General features: G+C 49.2%; 1 protein-coding gene across 5 annotated transcripts in view; it reads right to left on the reverse strand.

The window, feature by feature from the left end:
• Nucleotides 1–203: 203 nt before the first annotated feature.
• Nucleotides 204–15788, reverse strand: part of CLDN14 (claudin 14) — a 58371-nt gene continuing 42786 nt past the window's right edge. Inside the window, exons 1-2 of one of the 5 annotated variants that reach the window (XM_086675950.1) lie at nt 12637–12754; nt 204–1307 (exon numbers count right to left, since the gene is read on the reverse strand). In XM_086675950.1, the coding sequence (XP_086532076.1) occupies nt 550–1260 (711 nt within the window). In that variant the 5' untranslated portion in view covers nt 1261–1307; nt 12637–12754 and the 3' untranslated portion in view covers nt 204–549. The other 4 variants (XM_086675949.1, XM_086675947.1, XM_025913819.2 and 1 more) reach the window with 4 other exon arrangements.

Genomic DNA, 15788 nt, shown 5'->3' on the forward strand with positions numbered 1-15788 from the left:
GCTGGAGTGACTGTTCTTGGTGAATATCCCTCAAGCATCATTTCCATGAATATCAGCCCGGCCCTCCTCTGATTTTCCCATCGTATGTGGGTTGTGGCCACCCTCTGAGGGTCCCCGTTGCTTGGCGATATGGAGTCCTGACAGTAGGTTGTGGTTACAAGACCTTAGCAGACAGAACAGACTGGAAACAGAAACAAATACCGTCCATTTCATTAACAACCACATCCAAGAGGTTTATTCCTGTATCGAGAACAAACCCCACTGACCCAACTCCCAAGTCGCTTTTCATTCAGCTGTTATTAAATCACCCACATAAATACATATAATAAATACAAAAACGGAAAGGATTTTTTTTTTTTAAGTCTTTGGTATACAGAGCTTTTCTCCCCTCTCCTATTCTCCCTTCCTTCCCTGTGTTCTCAGCCCACTCCCTCATACTCATATTAATTCCTCTGGACAAAAAAGTAGCCCGGAAGTAAACTCTGTGCCGGGACCCTGCATCGGAGCCAGTCTGGGTCCTGGTGTCGGGGAGGGACGGGCCCCGGGGACTCACACATAGTCGTTCAGTCTGTACCCGCTGAGCGAGGCCGAGGTGGCCGAGGGGGCCCGGTTGTCCTTGAAGGCGGCGGGGGGCCGGTACGCGGGCGCGGTGGCCGTCGCGGCCCTGGGCTGCGCCTGGTAGGGCCTGGAGGGCCCCTCGTCCTGGCAGGACAGGCAGAGCAGCGTGCCGCCGATGAGCGACAGGGACGAGGAGATGAAGCCGAGGTACAGGGCCTGCCCGATCTCGAACTTCATGCCGCTGGGCAGCAGCGGGTTGTAGAAGTTCTGCACCACGTCGTTGGTGGTCCAGGACACCGCCACCAGGCAGAGCAGGCCGGCCAGGATGAAGAGCGCGCCGCCCAGTGCGGCGAACGTGGTCTTGGCGGGCGTGCCCTTGGCGCAGCGCGTGCACTTCATGCCCACCACGGCGCAGGCGCAGGCCACGCCCGAGAGCAGGCAGGAAATGACCATGAGCGCGCGCGCCGCCTGCAGGTCGCGGGGCAGCGCCAGCAGCGAGCGGTAGATCTGGCACTGGTAGATGCCCGTGCTGTGCCACACGCACTCCATCCACAGCCCCTTCAGGTAGGACACGGCCGTCAGGATGTTGGTGCCCACGTGCGCCGTGCGGCGCCAGTGCGGCAGGATGGTGGTGATCAGCGTGCCCAGCAGGCCCAGGAAGCTGAGCAGGAAGCCCAGCAGCTGCACGGCGGTGCTGGCCATGGCCCCGGTGGCCGGCTGCCGGGCTCGCTCAGGCGCCCGCCGGAGTCCTAATGAGGCCGGGAGGCGGGGCAGGGAGAGAAGGGAAATGGGTTAAAGATTATCTTGCTGCGTTTATTTCTGCCCCCGAAACTGAGTTTTCCGTGGGCAGTTGCTATGACAATTAACATATTTTTAAAAACAGTTTCTGACACTTCATCGGGTGCAAGGATAAGCTGCCTGTCCAAGACATTTTCCCTGCAAGGCCAGAAGGGGAAGGGATGACAGCAGAAATCTGGCCCGCCTGCCCTTCCCCAGCGCCCCCCTCCCCGCCCCGCAAGGGCAATCCAGAGCCCCAGTTTCTGATCTATCAGCACCTAGCAAGCCGGCGTGGAAAGTTCTACCTTCTGGCTACCCTTAAACACTTCGGCTGCGTTTGAATCTCATTTCGTGCTGCTTGGTCCGTAATCACTTCCGTTGTTAAACCCACACGTGGACTGACAAGAGCTAAGGTGTGCGCTACCTGTGCCTGAGAAATTAGCCCCAGACTGCCTGTCAGGATGAAACGTCTCCCGAAAGGGGGTGACTTCCCTGGGCTCTCAGAGAGGGAAAGGTTTAATACCCACAGGCAGGTCTGACGCTTTCTTCCAGAACCCCAGAGCTGGATGTGAACTTCGAGATTGCGCACTGATGTCAGGGGCCAGGGAATGACCAAGGTCACAGCTCCTTAGGTGCCGGGGCCAGGACCACAAACCAGGGCACCTCCCCTCACACCTGTCTGCGGAGCGGTGTGCTTGTCGCTACCTGACTTGGAGAGAGACGGGAATGCGGAGCCATTTCAGAGGTTTCAGAAATTCTAACCATGGCCAAATCCAGAACGCTTCTTGCCCCCGGCACCTATGTAGTGCCGGGGCAAGGACCCGGCACCTATGTAGTGCCAGACGAATAGGGGACACTCGGGAAGTGTTGGAAGGGAGGAAGGAGAGAGGCAGGGAGGCAAGGGAATGGACGCCACAAGGAGAGGAAGGGAGGAGGGAAGGTGGGCAGGTGGGCAGAAAACCCTGGTGAACACCACTGGGTCCTCTCTCCTGCCCGGGGCAGGGTACCAATCCACCCTGTCACCCCCACCTGCTGAGTGACTCGGGGTGTCTGTGTGGGCTCAGCTTCTTTCTCTAACATGAGGAAGCTGGACTCTATGGCCCCAGAGTGTTTCCTGGTTCTGGAAGCTTCTCTGCTGATGACAAGTCACTTCAGCATCCCAAACCAGGGAAGAACTCAGTGGGCAAAACCTACTTCCTTCATCTCAGTTAAGCGCAGGAAGGCTGCAGGGAGCGAAATGTGGGCTGGGAGGGCATCTCCCAGGCGGCACAGAGGCTCACTGCGACTGTCTTTAACCCTGGGTCCCCTCGTGGAGAAACCCCCTACTAAGTTACAGTGCAGGATTTGGTTAGTAACACAAGTGACATTGCCACGGGGGGCCTGTACCGTCATCTTGTGGGATTTAGAACTACCGGGCTTCGATGTCTCAGCATTGCAGCGGGTATTTCTTAGTTCTGTGCTGCTTAACAGACAAACAAAACTAGGGGACAACGAAACAGCGTGGTGCCCAGCAGGACACGCAGTGGTCAATGTTAGGGTTTTCACAGGCGTTTTAAATGATGCTTTCTTGAGGACGCGGTGGTCTCCACACGCACTTCACCCTGACAGGCCACCTGCGCCTTGTCATGATGCTGGCTTTCTTTAGACTCTGCTCCAAGGCTTCTTCCCTCCACTTAGCGAGCACCCACTCTGTGCAGGGGCTGGGCTCGGGGTGGGGGGCGCCCGACAATCTCTGCTGTCCAGAGCAGGGCGGGGCCGGCTGTCTTGCAGCCACTGCCGGGGAGGAGATGGCACCCGGGTAGGGGGTCACTCCGATGGATGAGGCAGGGCTGCTGCAGTGAGCCCCCCGCCCCATGTGCTGAGTGCCCCAACAGAGCTACCACCAAAAGTGCCCATTTCTGGGCCTGAGGGATGCCGGGCACTTTGCAGAGCACTGACATAACGTTGCCCCATGTGTCCCCGTAGTAACCCGGTCATACAGCGACTGTTCATCCTGTTTTACACATGGGGGGACCGGGTGCAGGGGGTGAAGTTCTCTGCCTGGCCTGGCTGGTCTTTTCCCTGGTTTAATTCCTCCTTCAAATGCTACGCTTCGCAAGTCAATAGGACGGACGTTGGCATGAAGACTGAGGGGTGGTGTCATCAGTGTATTCTGGAGAGTCAACACTTGTCCCACTTGTCCCCAGAGAACATTAGTCTTGATCCTTTTGCAGTGGTTCAGGTGGCCAGGGTGACCCAACAGTTCTGGTTTGCTGGAGACTGAGAGGTTGCCCAGGGCAGGGGACTCGCAGTGTGAAACTGGGACAGTCCCAGGCCAGCCTGGACAGTCGGTTCCTACACGTAGCCTGGAGGCTCCCAACTTCTCCAAGTGGCCTTTGAGATCCTTCCAGTCCTGCATGGAGGTTGTCCCCAGGCTGATGGCCGCTCAGGCTGTCCCTGGTCCTGGCCATTCTGAGGCTTCTCAAAGCTCTTGCTTGTCAAGGTCAATCGTTAAGTACACTGATCCTCAAGAATGTGGCATAAAAGCTAAGCCTGCTTGACCCCGTTAGTCTAGGGAAGTGGACCAGAAGTTTATTGGAGGTCTAAATATTTATGGAGAGCTGTGACTGCTAATTTTAGAAACCATTAGGTTGCTATTTTTAAACTTGTACTAGAAGGATTTGCTAATTTAAGAAGTGAGTGTTAATGAGCCCCCAACTCCCAGACACCAGCTCCCCACCCCTTCCCTGGAGTTACCAGCAGCTGCTACTGGCATTAGGTCATAATTCAGCTTCCCAGCAACCACTTTTCTCCTTGGGGCCATTCAATGGAAAAACAATTTCAAATGAAGGCACCTCCTCGGAAACCACCTAAAACCATCCCTGATGCTCCGGAAGGATCCTGCCCAAGCATGCCTCCCAAGAGGGGCAGTGCATACAGGACCCGCCGGGCCATGTAGAGTTGCAACTGGCTTAACCTGCGGGCCACTTTTTCCTGCAGACGTGTGCGTGCTTGTGGAAGCGTGCGCTAGAGAGATGTGAGTCCAAGACAAATATGGTTCTAAGAATCAAGTTCTAAAAAAGACCTTGACGGCCTGGGTGGGTGAGGCTGAGCGTAACAAGATAATGCATTCCAGGAATAAATGTTGTGTCTTGCATCTGGGTTTGCAAAGCCTCCAAAGCACACTCCTGGGTGGGCAATACGTGGCTTAGGTGTGTGCTTGAGCACGATTTAGGATGGTGTTTCCCAGCGAGTGTTTCTTGCCACGCTGTGTTTGCAGGATGTCTCCTGTGAGGATGTAAATGTCAGGTGGGTCTGTCGAAAGCCGGTAACCACAGACCTTCTCACCGCCCTAACTATGCAGGTGTGCACTGTGAACTTCTAGAAAACGCTGCGCGGCGTTTCCTAAACTTGCTTGACTAGAGACATCCTCTCCTGACTTTTCCAGGGAACGGCCTGAAGTCAAATCACTTTGGCAAGCAGGCTGAGAGGTTATAAGTCCCTTGAAAGTTTCATGGGGCAGTGATGAGCTAGAATTGCTAAAAGAAAAACCAAAAACCAAAAAACTAATTTGGTTTTCGGGAAGGTGAATGAGCACAGACAGGAAGGCCAGCAGGATGTAGGGTTTGCCCTCAGCAGGGTCTCAGAAAGCCCCGGGGCTATAAAGTAACATGAAAATCCTCGAAGGCCAGCTGTGAAACACACCAGGGCACGCTCGGCCCCTCAAACTGGATCTGGTTTTATGAGCACCAGATCTGAAAGGTGAGGGTTTTTTTCCATATAAACTTTTATGGTGCTCCTTCCTCTGTTGTCTGTGAGCTACATTCCTTTTTTTTTTTTTTTTTTTTTTTTTTAAGGAAATAAATTTAAAAAAAAAAGGAGCAGGAACATGGTGTAGTCTCTCCATTGCATTCAACCTCCCAGCCCGCCTGGAGTCTAGCTGCGTCAGCTTTGGAGCTTTGTTTTCTAATTAGGCGTCAACAGTGGGGGCCAGTGGGGACAGCCTGGCTGGGACAAGGGACAGACACAATGTTTGCCTAGCCCCTGCTCCTGCTTTTTTACTGTCCAGTGTCCCTGGGCACATCCATTCTTCATTTTGTCTGGTCTCCCGCAGACCTTTCTCCTGCCGGATAAGGTGTGAGCTCAGGCCTCCCTGCCCCCCAGGCTGCCTGGAGGGGTGCAGATGTGAGGCCAGTAGGACCTTTGAGTCACACGATGTCCCTATCCTGCAGAAGTGTCACCTTTGGTTACTTTAGCTCTCCTGTGGACACACGGGGCTCGTTGGCCCTTCCCCACCCACACTGCTGAAGGGCATGTCAGACCCGGTGTGGGAGCGGTGCGGCCCGTGGGGAAGGAGGTTCATGAGCCAGGCGTGTGGGAATTTCTTTACCCAGAACCCCCTGGGCTCATGTCTTGGTGAAGAGTTGGAAGATTCGGCCACTCAGCCTCTTTTTAGGTTTGGTCTGCCCTGCAGTGGGAGATATCAAGCCATCTGGGAACGGGCCATCACACACACCTCATCACACACATTACACTGTCCCCAAGGGCTCCTGACATGGGGTTGGACCCACTGTGGAGACAGCATACAACCTTGTTTCCTAGCGCTTATCAAGAAAGAGGAAGAGCTGCCTTTAAATGAAAATGGTCCTTGGACCTTGAAAGAATGCAGAGTTGTCTCAACCTTGATGTTCAGCAGTTTAAGAAAATGGCTCAAAAAACTGTCTGTTCTTGTTGCCCCAGCTAGCTTGGCTGTGCATTATTGCTTAGATATTTCACAAATGCTACAACTTGGGAACTAAGAATAAACTCAAGGAAGATTTGGATTCACCTTAATGATATAAATGAGCAAAACTAACATGAGAAAAGAAAGACCTTTTATGCTATATCCGAATAATTGGATTGGACTCCAGCGGCAATACTCTAGTATTTCCTAAGCACATGCTGGCTGCCGTGTTCCTTATTAACGTACGAAGCAAATGGATCTCTTTCCTAGAAGCTGGAGGTGCGATTTTAGTACACCTTCTTACACAAATATATAAGAATTATGAGAAAGTGATCAAGTAATACCTTTGAAAAACCATTTCATATTCATTCAGAATGGGCCACACTGTGGGGGTTTTTTGGCTCTAAAAATGAGGTTTCCTTCATTACAGCTCCAAACATTCTAACTTTCCTTGGGTTCTTTTTCAGACTGGCAGGCATCTGTATTTTAAGTTTATGAGGACTTCTCTGCCATCTACCCATGTTGTAGAACTGCAGTCTTTCTGTGACAGGCAGAGACAGAATAATTGTATGACTGACTTCTTACTACCATGGTGTTTAGGGCTTGCTCATGTCATTCAGGGATATCAGTGTGAAACATCTTTCCCACATCATAGAGAAATGACAATTTATAGATTAAATTTTTCCCCTCTCTTTTGGAGGACTAAAGAAAAACCTATTTTTCTTAATAAGAACTGGTTTGGGGAGAAGCCCGTGTTAATACAAATGAAAACCATGGGTATGTGGTTAGATGCTTGTAGAGACCATTTTCAACTCAGCGAGATTGAGCAATCTATTGATTTAGTGAAAACTCCAAGTTTAAGTAACCACAGTCATAAAAATTCCAAACCATTTCTCAGGAGGCATTATCTCTCTAATTCCAACTCACCAAATTTCATTAGAAGCCATTAAAAATACAGCAGATAGATATTTCTAAATGAAATGATCAGATTTCATTTAATAAAATACATTGGTGCCTTTGCATAGCTGTTTTTCCTGACAAGATAGTTGTCTAGATTTGCTATGTTGTTGTTTTTCCCTTTTCAAGGTATAGGTGGATAAAAACCTGTTAGACAAGAAAAATATGAAAAAGTAAAAAGACACAGGTTATAAGAATATTGTCTAGAGAGTCAAAGATTAGATGATTCATAGTTAAAATGTTCCATGGGAAAGCTTTATATAATAAAGGATGTTATGGGTTGAATTATATCCCCCCCCCCCAGAAAATAATGTTGAAATCCTAATGTCTAGTGCCTCAGAATGTGCCTTTATCTGGAGATAAGGTCGTTGCAGATATAACTGCAGATAAGCTCATTATAATATAGTTAAGATGAGGTCATACTGGACTAGGGTAAGCTTCTAAACCAATAAGACTGGTGTTCTTATAACAAGATGGCCTTGCGAGCACACAGAAAAACAGGGAGGACGCCATGTGAGGAAGGAGACAGAGATTGCAATGATATGTCTATAAGCCAAGAAATGCCAAGGTTTGCCAGCAACCACCAGAAGCAGGGAGTGGAACAGAGTTTCCCTCACAGTCCTCAGAAGGAACAAGCCCTGCTGACACCCTAGTTTTGGACTTCTGGGCTCTAGAACTGTAAGAATCTGTTGTTTTAAGCCACCCAGTTTGTGATACTTTGTTACAGCAGCCCTAGGAAGCCAGTACAGGGGACTAGCTGAATGGCAATATGCGGAGTTGTAGAAAAAAAAGCACTCGTGTCTGAATAGAAGTGGGTCCTTTCTAGAACGGGTATTGATCACAATCTGGTGGCTTCACATCTGTCATGGAAAACAACAAGGCAGAAGTTAGCTTTGTGCCCCAAAGCATAGAGGACAGAATCTATGGAGAAGGAAGAATTTGGAAGGCTCGTTGTAGTTGTGGAAACTCAAGAGCAAGTGCCAACTACAGTAAGTAACCCATACAGCAATCAGATGACTCAACCTCTCCAGATTGGAAAAGTGTATGAATCCATGGATCCCAGCCTGCCAGACTTTCCCTTGGAAATCCAGTAAAGCTCAGTGGGACCTCCCTTTGGGGCTTAACGTCAAAACAGAAATGAAAACAAGCAACAGGACATTGTCCTAGCTGGACTGGTAACCTCCATGAACAAGATAACTCTTCCATGAAATTTTTAAGCTTGTGAAAATGATTTATCTGGGCAATGAACTGGAAACATTGCAGTGATAAAAAGTGTAGTGTTAAATGAAAACATGAGACTGAGATTTACTAATGTTAAATAAAATACAGTTAAATACAATGTCTAATGCTCATTCTCTATAAATTTAGCTTTCTGAACCCAACTTCACAGAAGCTGTTAGTTATTAATGATCAGAATAAAAATAACCACAGCTAAATGTAGTGAGTGGCTTGTGATGTGCCAAACATGTGCTAAGCGCTTCTGTTGGCATTAACTTATGTAATCCTTCAAGAAATCTATCATGTGTATGTTGTTGTCCTCATTTGCAGGTGGGGAAACTGAAGCTTAGGTTAAGTAACTTGCCCAAGGTCATGCCTGGGCTGTTTCAGGGAGACCTGTGATCATCCAGGTAGGAGATGCCGGCAGTGACAAAAGTGAGTGCTGGAAGTGTTTCACTGATGGGTTAGCTGTGGGGTGTGAGAGACAGGTGTCAAACACAGCCCCAAGGTTTCTGCTTGGGCAGCTGAAGAATGGAGTTTCCACTTATTGAGAAGGTGAAGACAGTGGGAGGTGGAAGAATCTGGGTTTGGAGGGTGATGGGCACAAAAGAGGAGTTTTGTTTTGGACATGTTGAGTTTGGGATAGCTGTCACTGCACAGGTGGGGACACCCATGGTTGGATATAGAGGTGTAGAGTTCAGCGAGGAGACTGGACTGGAGAAGGCCATTTGGGACACAACAGCATAGACTTATGATTGAAAGCCATGAGACTGGATGAGAGCTGTAGACAGAAAAGGGGAGGGCCTTGCCAGTGACTCCAGGAACCCTCCAACAGCAGAGATTGGGTGATCAGGAGGACCCAGTAGCATGGGGCACGGGAGTGGCCACAAGGGAAGAGGCAACCCAGAGTGGTGAGTGAAGACAGAGGTCCACATTGGAGAGAGTGAGCCACCATGCCAAGTCCTCAGACAAATCAACTAATATGAGTACTGAGAAGTGATCGCTGGATTTAGCAGCATGGAGGAAACTACAGACCCTGGTAGGCACAGTTTTGATGGAGTGATTGTAATGGGTTCAAGAGAGAAGCAGAATGGGGCACATGAGCCCAGAACATTGTTTTAAGGACTTGGACATCAAGTGCCCTCCCAGAGCCCCCCATAAACTTGTTCTTACCATTACAGTCCTCCTCTGGGACCCCAGCCCCTCCTGAGCACTCACTCACTCCACCTCATGTATTAATCCTGGCCAAGAAGTTACTCCACAGGACACTTACATTTTCCCAGATGGCCCCTGAAAACAAATCTCCTGTCCCTGGCCCTAACAAATAACACTTGCATTGGTAAGAATATGACTGGGTCAGCCCTTGGAGGGAGACCAGTGATACCTTCAGGCATGTGTTTTTAAAACACTTAAGAAGTTTAGAATTAATTGGGTCAAGTATGAAATTTCAGATTGCAGAATTCTTCATAAAGGCAAAGGCCTCGCAGGTGAAATAGCGTGTGGTGTTTCTAGCTTAGTCTTCAGACATAATACAAAGGGCCATTTTGTGCTTTTTCTCTGAAGAGTACAGGGCACTATGGGTTACCTTTGCCTGTTCTCAGGACTGGCTACATCATTTGCAGAAGGCAGTGCAAAATGAAAATGTGGGGCCCCTTGTGCAAAAATCATGAAGAATTCCAAGATGGCGACCACAGTGCATCAAACCAGCATGGGCCTCTCCTGAGGGTGGGTTCCTGTGGGTCCTGTTACAGATGGAGCCAGGAACTGGAGGTTGGGATTTTTCCTTATTTAAACCCATGAGTACATCTAGGTGAGATATTGAAAGGAACAGCAGACACTTTTGCAGTGTTCTGAAGAATAAAAAAATACGGTTTCATATATTTATTTTTTCTTCATTTAAGTGTAGCCCGCTGTAAGTACTTGCCAAGGAGGAGCCTTTCGAAAACAAAGCTATTGCTGGTCTCCTGTGCCCAAGAGTGGCCTCCGATGGAAACAGACCTGTCGTTCTAAATCTGTTTTCACTTCCCTCTTGTTCCAGGGAAGCTGTTGGTGTGCATGGTGTGGGTGTGCACGTCCCAGAGCTGAAGAGGGAACATCTGCCTTTGGGTGGCTTGCTTCTTCTTGGAGACTCTGCTCCAAGCCCCCAAGCTCTGGCAGGGCCCCCAGCCCCTAGCGAGAAGTTGCTGAGGGTTCTGAGTCCCAGCTACTCCTTGTTCCTTCCAGAGTGCTCCTTCCAGGGTCCTCCACATAGGAGGATCTCGGAGACCAAGCGCTGGGTGCCCTCCCCAAGAACGGCCCCCAGTGGAAAATTCCCGGTGCGTTATTGCCGTTGGCAACCCGGGGCCAAGAACTGTGGCCCTGGCAGCCATCCGTCCCGCAAGCAGAGTGAGGAATATGAAGATTAGCTGAAGGGAGGAATGTTTGAGCTTAAAAGCGCCAAGAATCACCCCTGAACTGGCAAGATTGACTGTCTGCATTTTTAAAAAGACATCGGAAGAAGCCTTGAAAACAGGCTTTTAGACTTCTTGTTCTTATGTAATGGAAGACAGTCTCTGATAGAAGAGAATGAGCCTTTTAAGAACAAAAACTGACATTCAGTTGTATTGATTTTTATCTAAAAACAAAAACAAACACCTAACTGGAAAACAAGTATTTATAGTAACATTTTCATGGTACCAGAGGACGAATCTGTGTTTCTTCCTTTTCTTTACAGACTTCTCTGTAGAGGCTTAAAAAGCATTGATCCCATTATATATGCAGGTAAGTAAAACACAGTCAGCTTAAAAGATTTTTGCAAAGCAGATGGTGCCAGATAAGAATGGAGGCTGGCTTCAGGTCTGAGTAATTTTGAGCAACCAGCTCAGCCTTACGTGACTCACCTGGCTATCTACATCATAACAGCTGCTTCCCAGAGCCGCCTAGAAGATGCTAAGATAATATATGTAAAAACCTGTAAGCCCTGTAAGGACGCCCAACATATGCAAGGCCTGTGCTGATGAAGATTTATCATCATGATGGATGAATCCATTCCCGAGTCCATCGAAGCTGCGACCCCAGCACCCGGGCTGAGCCCAGACCTGGTGCTGAGTCGCTGGAGAATGGAACCACGGGGCTCTTCTCCGGTTTCCCAAGACTTCACAACTAAACCGAGCGATTAAGAGGTTTTGGACCTTGGAAACTGCAGGAATTAAATCTCTTGGTGGGAATGTGCAACCAAAAAAGCCAGTGTCCTGAGTGACTCCACGGTTTGGGGACCCTGTCAGGGCACTAATCCCGGATCCCTTTCTACTTTGCCTGTGGCCCTCCCAGCAGGCCTCGGGAAGACCGCCCATCCCGGGAAGACCATGGCAGCTGTTGGGGGTGTGGGGTTCAAGGTAGTTGAAGGATTAAGTCAGGGGTCAGATTGCATGGAATTTCCCCTGTTTTACCCTTATTAAGAGAGATCTATAACTTCCCTTCCCCTTCTCCCATGCCAGTGTGTGTGTGAGCTGGTGGGAGGGGTGAGGGCCATGGGGAGGATAAGGCTCCCACGTCTGGAAACTGAGTGCCCCGCCTGGCCCTCTTCGCAGGAGAAGCAAGCCTGTCACAGTGCAAAGGGTCAGTGACAGCGAGCTCAAGCTGACACCGCTTTGAAACACTCAACAGATTTAGCCCTAGACCCGGCAGGCAATGAAAGAGTTCTTCCCAAACACTCAGGGACGGGATCTTGTCCTTTCTGGCTCACTAGGAACCCAGCTGCCCTCACAGTCGGCTGCTGGGCTCCCAGGGGTCCCCGGCCCACTGCAGCTGCCCTTTTGAAGGGGGGACGTTGACTGTGTCACCTGGAGAACCCTTGCCTGCCCATAGCTCTGGTAGGCGGGGGCCTCACAGCCCCGAGACACATGACTGTCAACCCCAAACCCTCCCGGCTCAGAGCCTCACCCCAAACTCACATGTCTTTGCGTCCCATCCACTTCATGGGGTCCCTCGCCAGTGGGGCTGCTCTGGACCCTGGCTGGGGCGCAGCCTGTGTGACACAGGACTCTGCAGGGACGCTGCCACCCTCCTGTCCTCCCTCTTCCTCCAGCTGGAAGCTTCAAAGCCAGAGTATTTGAGAGAAAAGTGCTACCTTGGTCTTTGAGAAGGGCTTGCGTGGGCACGTGTGTCATTGGTTGAATGGTTCACTGCCCTGTGCACGATGTGAGGCAGCTGGGCCAAGGCGGACATTCAGGACCAACCAGAAATGTCATTTCTGTACTTTGGAAAAATGCCCGATACACATAGTCATCTCCCTAAAACACCCTCCGGTCACTCTCTGGGGCTAGTGGTATAAAACCTTGACTGCCAAGCCCGTCACGGAGGGCCGCCCACTGTCAGCCCAGCCTGCCTGCCCACACTCCCTGCACTGGGCCCACTGACGGCACACCCCTCCCCTGTATCCTTACTCACGGCTCCCCGGGGAACGGCCTGATTCCCGCCAAGGATCACCTCCTGTTACCCTGTCTGCCCATCCTGCTCTGGGCCGGTCACCTGGCAGTTGTCCCCACACTGCTTGGGACTTTGATCATATTGAGCAACTCAAGGGTTTCTCAACTTGCAGGCTGCTATGCTCTGGTTGCAAATCACTGAATTTTGACCAAGGTGCAACTGTGTTTGTTTGTTTGGTTTTTTCCGGGTACAACGGCAGATACGGGCCATTAGGAGAGTCTGTTGGTAGAGTATGGAGCTGGGTGGGCCATGGGGCACTGCGTGGAAGGAGGGACGATGTGCCACGAGTTGGAGATAAGGGACAAGGTGAAATGTGAAGCCAGTGCCAAAAGAAGAAGGTGGCTTTCTTGGGATGTACAGGGAGTTTGCCTGGAGAGCCCAGTAGGGGTGGGCATAGTTCTTAAAGTTAGGACAGCACCCAAGGGTGGCGAGGGAACCTCACTGTGCTGGGAATGCCTCCAGCCTCTCCAGGTGTGCTGCTGGTCATTCTCAGGTACAGAATTGCCGAGAACCACCATTTAACTTGATTCCTGTGTCTGTCCCTTTCTCATTGATTCCATCGTGATGGTCCAAGGGCAGGGACTTGGGCTTCTGTATTCCTTTAGCAGCACCCCTCAATCTGTGTGGCTTTGGGTGGTGCTTAAGGACAGTGAAATGGGCACCTGGACAGCTCAGTCCAACTCTTGGTTTTGGCTCAGGTCATGATCTCACAGTTGTGAGTTCAAGCCCTATGTTGGACTGTGTGCTGGCAGTGTGGAACCTGCTTGGGATTCTCTCTCCCTCTCTCTCTGCACCTCTGCCCCCACCACCGCTCATGCTGTCTCTCTCTCTCTCAAAATAAATAAATTTAAAAACATTAAAAAAAAAAAAAAGATGAAGGAACTCAGCCGTGGGCAAATGGCCCTGAGCGTGGACCAGAAACCTAATCCCCATGTCCCTGGCAATGGGACGGTGATGGCAGAGAGGGTGTCCCTTGGAAGTGCTGGGAGCTTGGAGTGGTTTAGAAATGTCTGTTAGATATGACTGATTGAGGACTGACCCACAACCCAAATCCACAAAGCTTTTTAATCTCTTCTCCAAAAGTAACCGTTGTAAACAAAATCTTTAGTTGAGAGGCATTCATAGGTTCAGAGCCTCTTGTGTTTAGTAAATATCATCTATAGTAAAATGCACCTGCATGATCTATAATTTTAGGCAGGGAATTTGGGGGAGTGATTTTTGGACTTTTGTCTTTGGGGGAGATTTGGCAACTGCCTTTGATTTCTTGGTACTGATTATGTATTTTTGGGAAATTCTGCAAAGAGAGAGAAAATGCAAACCCCAAATTGTTTCAAACGATTATAGTATTTTTATAAATACTACATGTAACCATCAACAGAATGGACATAATGTTATGTTTTATAGACTTTCATTAAACCTTTATTAATCTTTATTTTCTCTGGAACAGTTCATTCCTGTTCTGGGCTGAAGTGTGAAAGCTCCCAGACCCATGGCCCTGGCCTGTGGCTCCTGATGGACGAATGAACCTTTCCTGGGCCAGAGGGCAAAGTTACAGGTTCACTGTATGACTCAATCTGTGTATAAATGTATCGATTCATTTTTTTTCATTCATTAAATATTTATTGAACTCCAGCACATGTCAGCAACAGGGTGCTTGGTGAGCAAGACAGACACTACTTCTGCCCCCTCAGAGTGTGGGGGGTCACAGGCATGCAAAGCCAGCTGCACCAGGGACAGTTGGCAGGCAGGGAGGTTAGGCTTGGGGGCTCCAGCCCTCCTTTCCCACCCACGACCCTCATCCTCATTTCTTCGACGTGCCATCAAAGTCCAGTTTTGGATCCCTTTTTTAAAGCTCTCAGGTGCAAATGACTCATTATGGCTTAACATTTTATCACACCCGGGCGGTATTTTTAAATATAAGGTATAAAGATTTAATAGTGAAATTTCAAACACCAATCAGGATGCAAAGGAGAACTGGGCAAAAGAAGTCTTGAGCATTTTCCTAACATCCCTAAAATCATTCCATTGAGTTAGGGTGACCTCTGTCCTTGTGGATATGATAGAAGCCAGTAGATACTTCACATTAGATGAATGGATGCATGGGTGGATGGATGAATAGATGGATGGATAGATGGATGGATGGATGGGCAGATGGATGGATGGATGGATGGATGGATGGATGGATGGATGGAAGGATGGATGGGTAAGTGGATGGATGATGTATGTATGTATGTATGGATGGATGGATGGATAGGTAGATGGATGGATGGATGGATAGATGGATGGATAGGTGGATGGAGGAATGGATGGATGGATGGATAGATGGATGGATGGGCAGATGGATGATGAATGGATAGATGGAAGGATGGATGGGTAGATGGATGGACAGATGGATGGATAAGTGGATGGATGATGGATGGATGGATAGATGGATGGAGGGATGGATGGATGATGGATGGAGGGATAGATGGGTGGATGGGCAGATGAATATATCACCTTTATTCTGCTCTCAATTGGTCTTTGAAGCTTGATTCATTTTTTGATTCCTCATAGAGCCGGGCTAAGGTCTGACACACATTAGGAAGTTGGTAAAAAGTTTGTTGAATGAACAATTTAATGAAAGGGAAGCTATATATGCAGTAGGCCTGTGGTTTGGGGTTCAGGCCCCTTTTGGGTCTGCAGTTAGCAGACTCTCAGCTCTCTTCCTGGGGGTAAAGGCCATTGCAAAACTTGACCTTGCTAAATTTATTGACAGCATATCTAGTCAAAGCCACTAGACTCCAGTGGAAACCATTGTTCTAGGTTTCACGTTAACTTGACAGAGGCCTGACTTTGGTGGATTCCTCTTATCAGTAATAAGGATAATAAAATGATGCCAAACACTAACATAGCACCCACTGTGTGCTACATGTGATTTTAAGCACATTACGTATATTTACTAACTTAACCCTCAAAATAGCCCTTTGCTTTACAAGGCACTACTATTAATACCATTTAATGGTTGGAGAAATGGAGGCTTCAAGGAGATAAATGACCTGTCCAATGTCATCCAGCTTTAAGTAGCAGAGGCAAGACTTGAACCCAGGCAGACTGGCCTTAGTATCTGGGC

Source organism: Puma concolor, chromosome C2 (assembly GCF_028749965.1).
Source record: "Puma concolor isolate L17-30 chromosome C2, mPumCon1.1.hap2, whole genome shotgun sequence".
Lineage (NCBI taxonomy): Eukaryota > Metazoa > Chordata > Mammalia > Carnivora > Felidae > Puma > Puma concolor.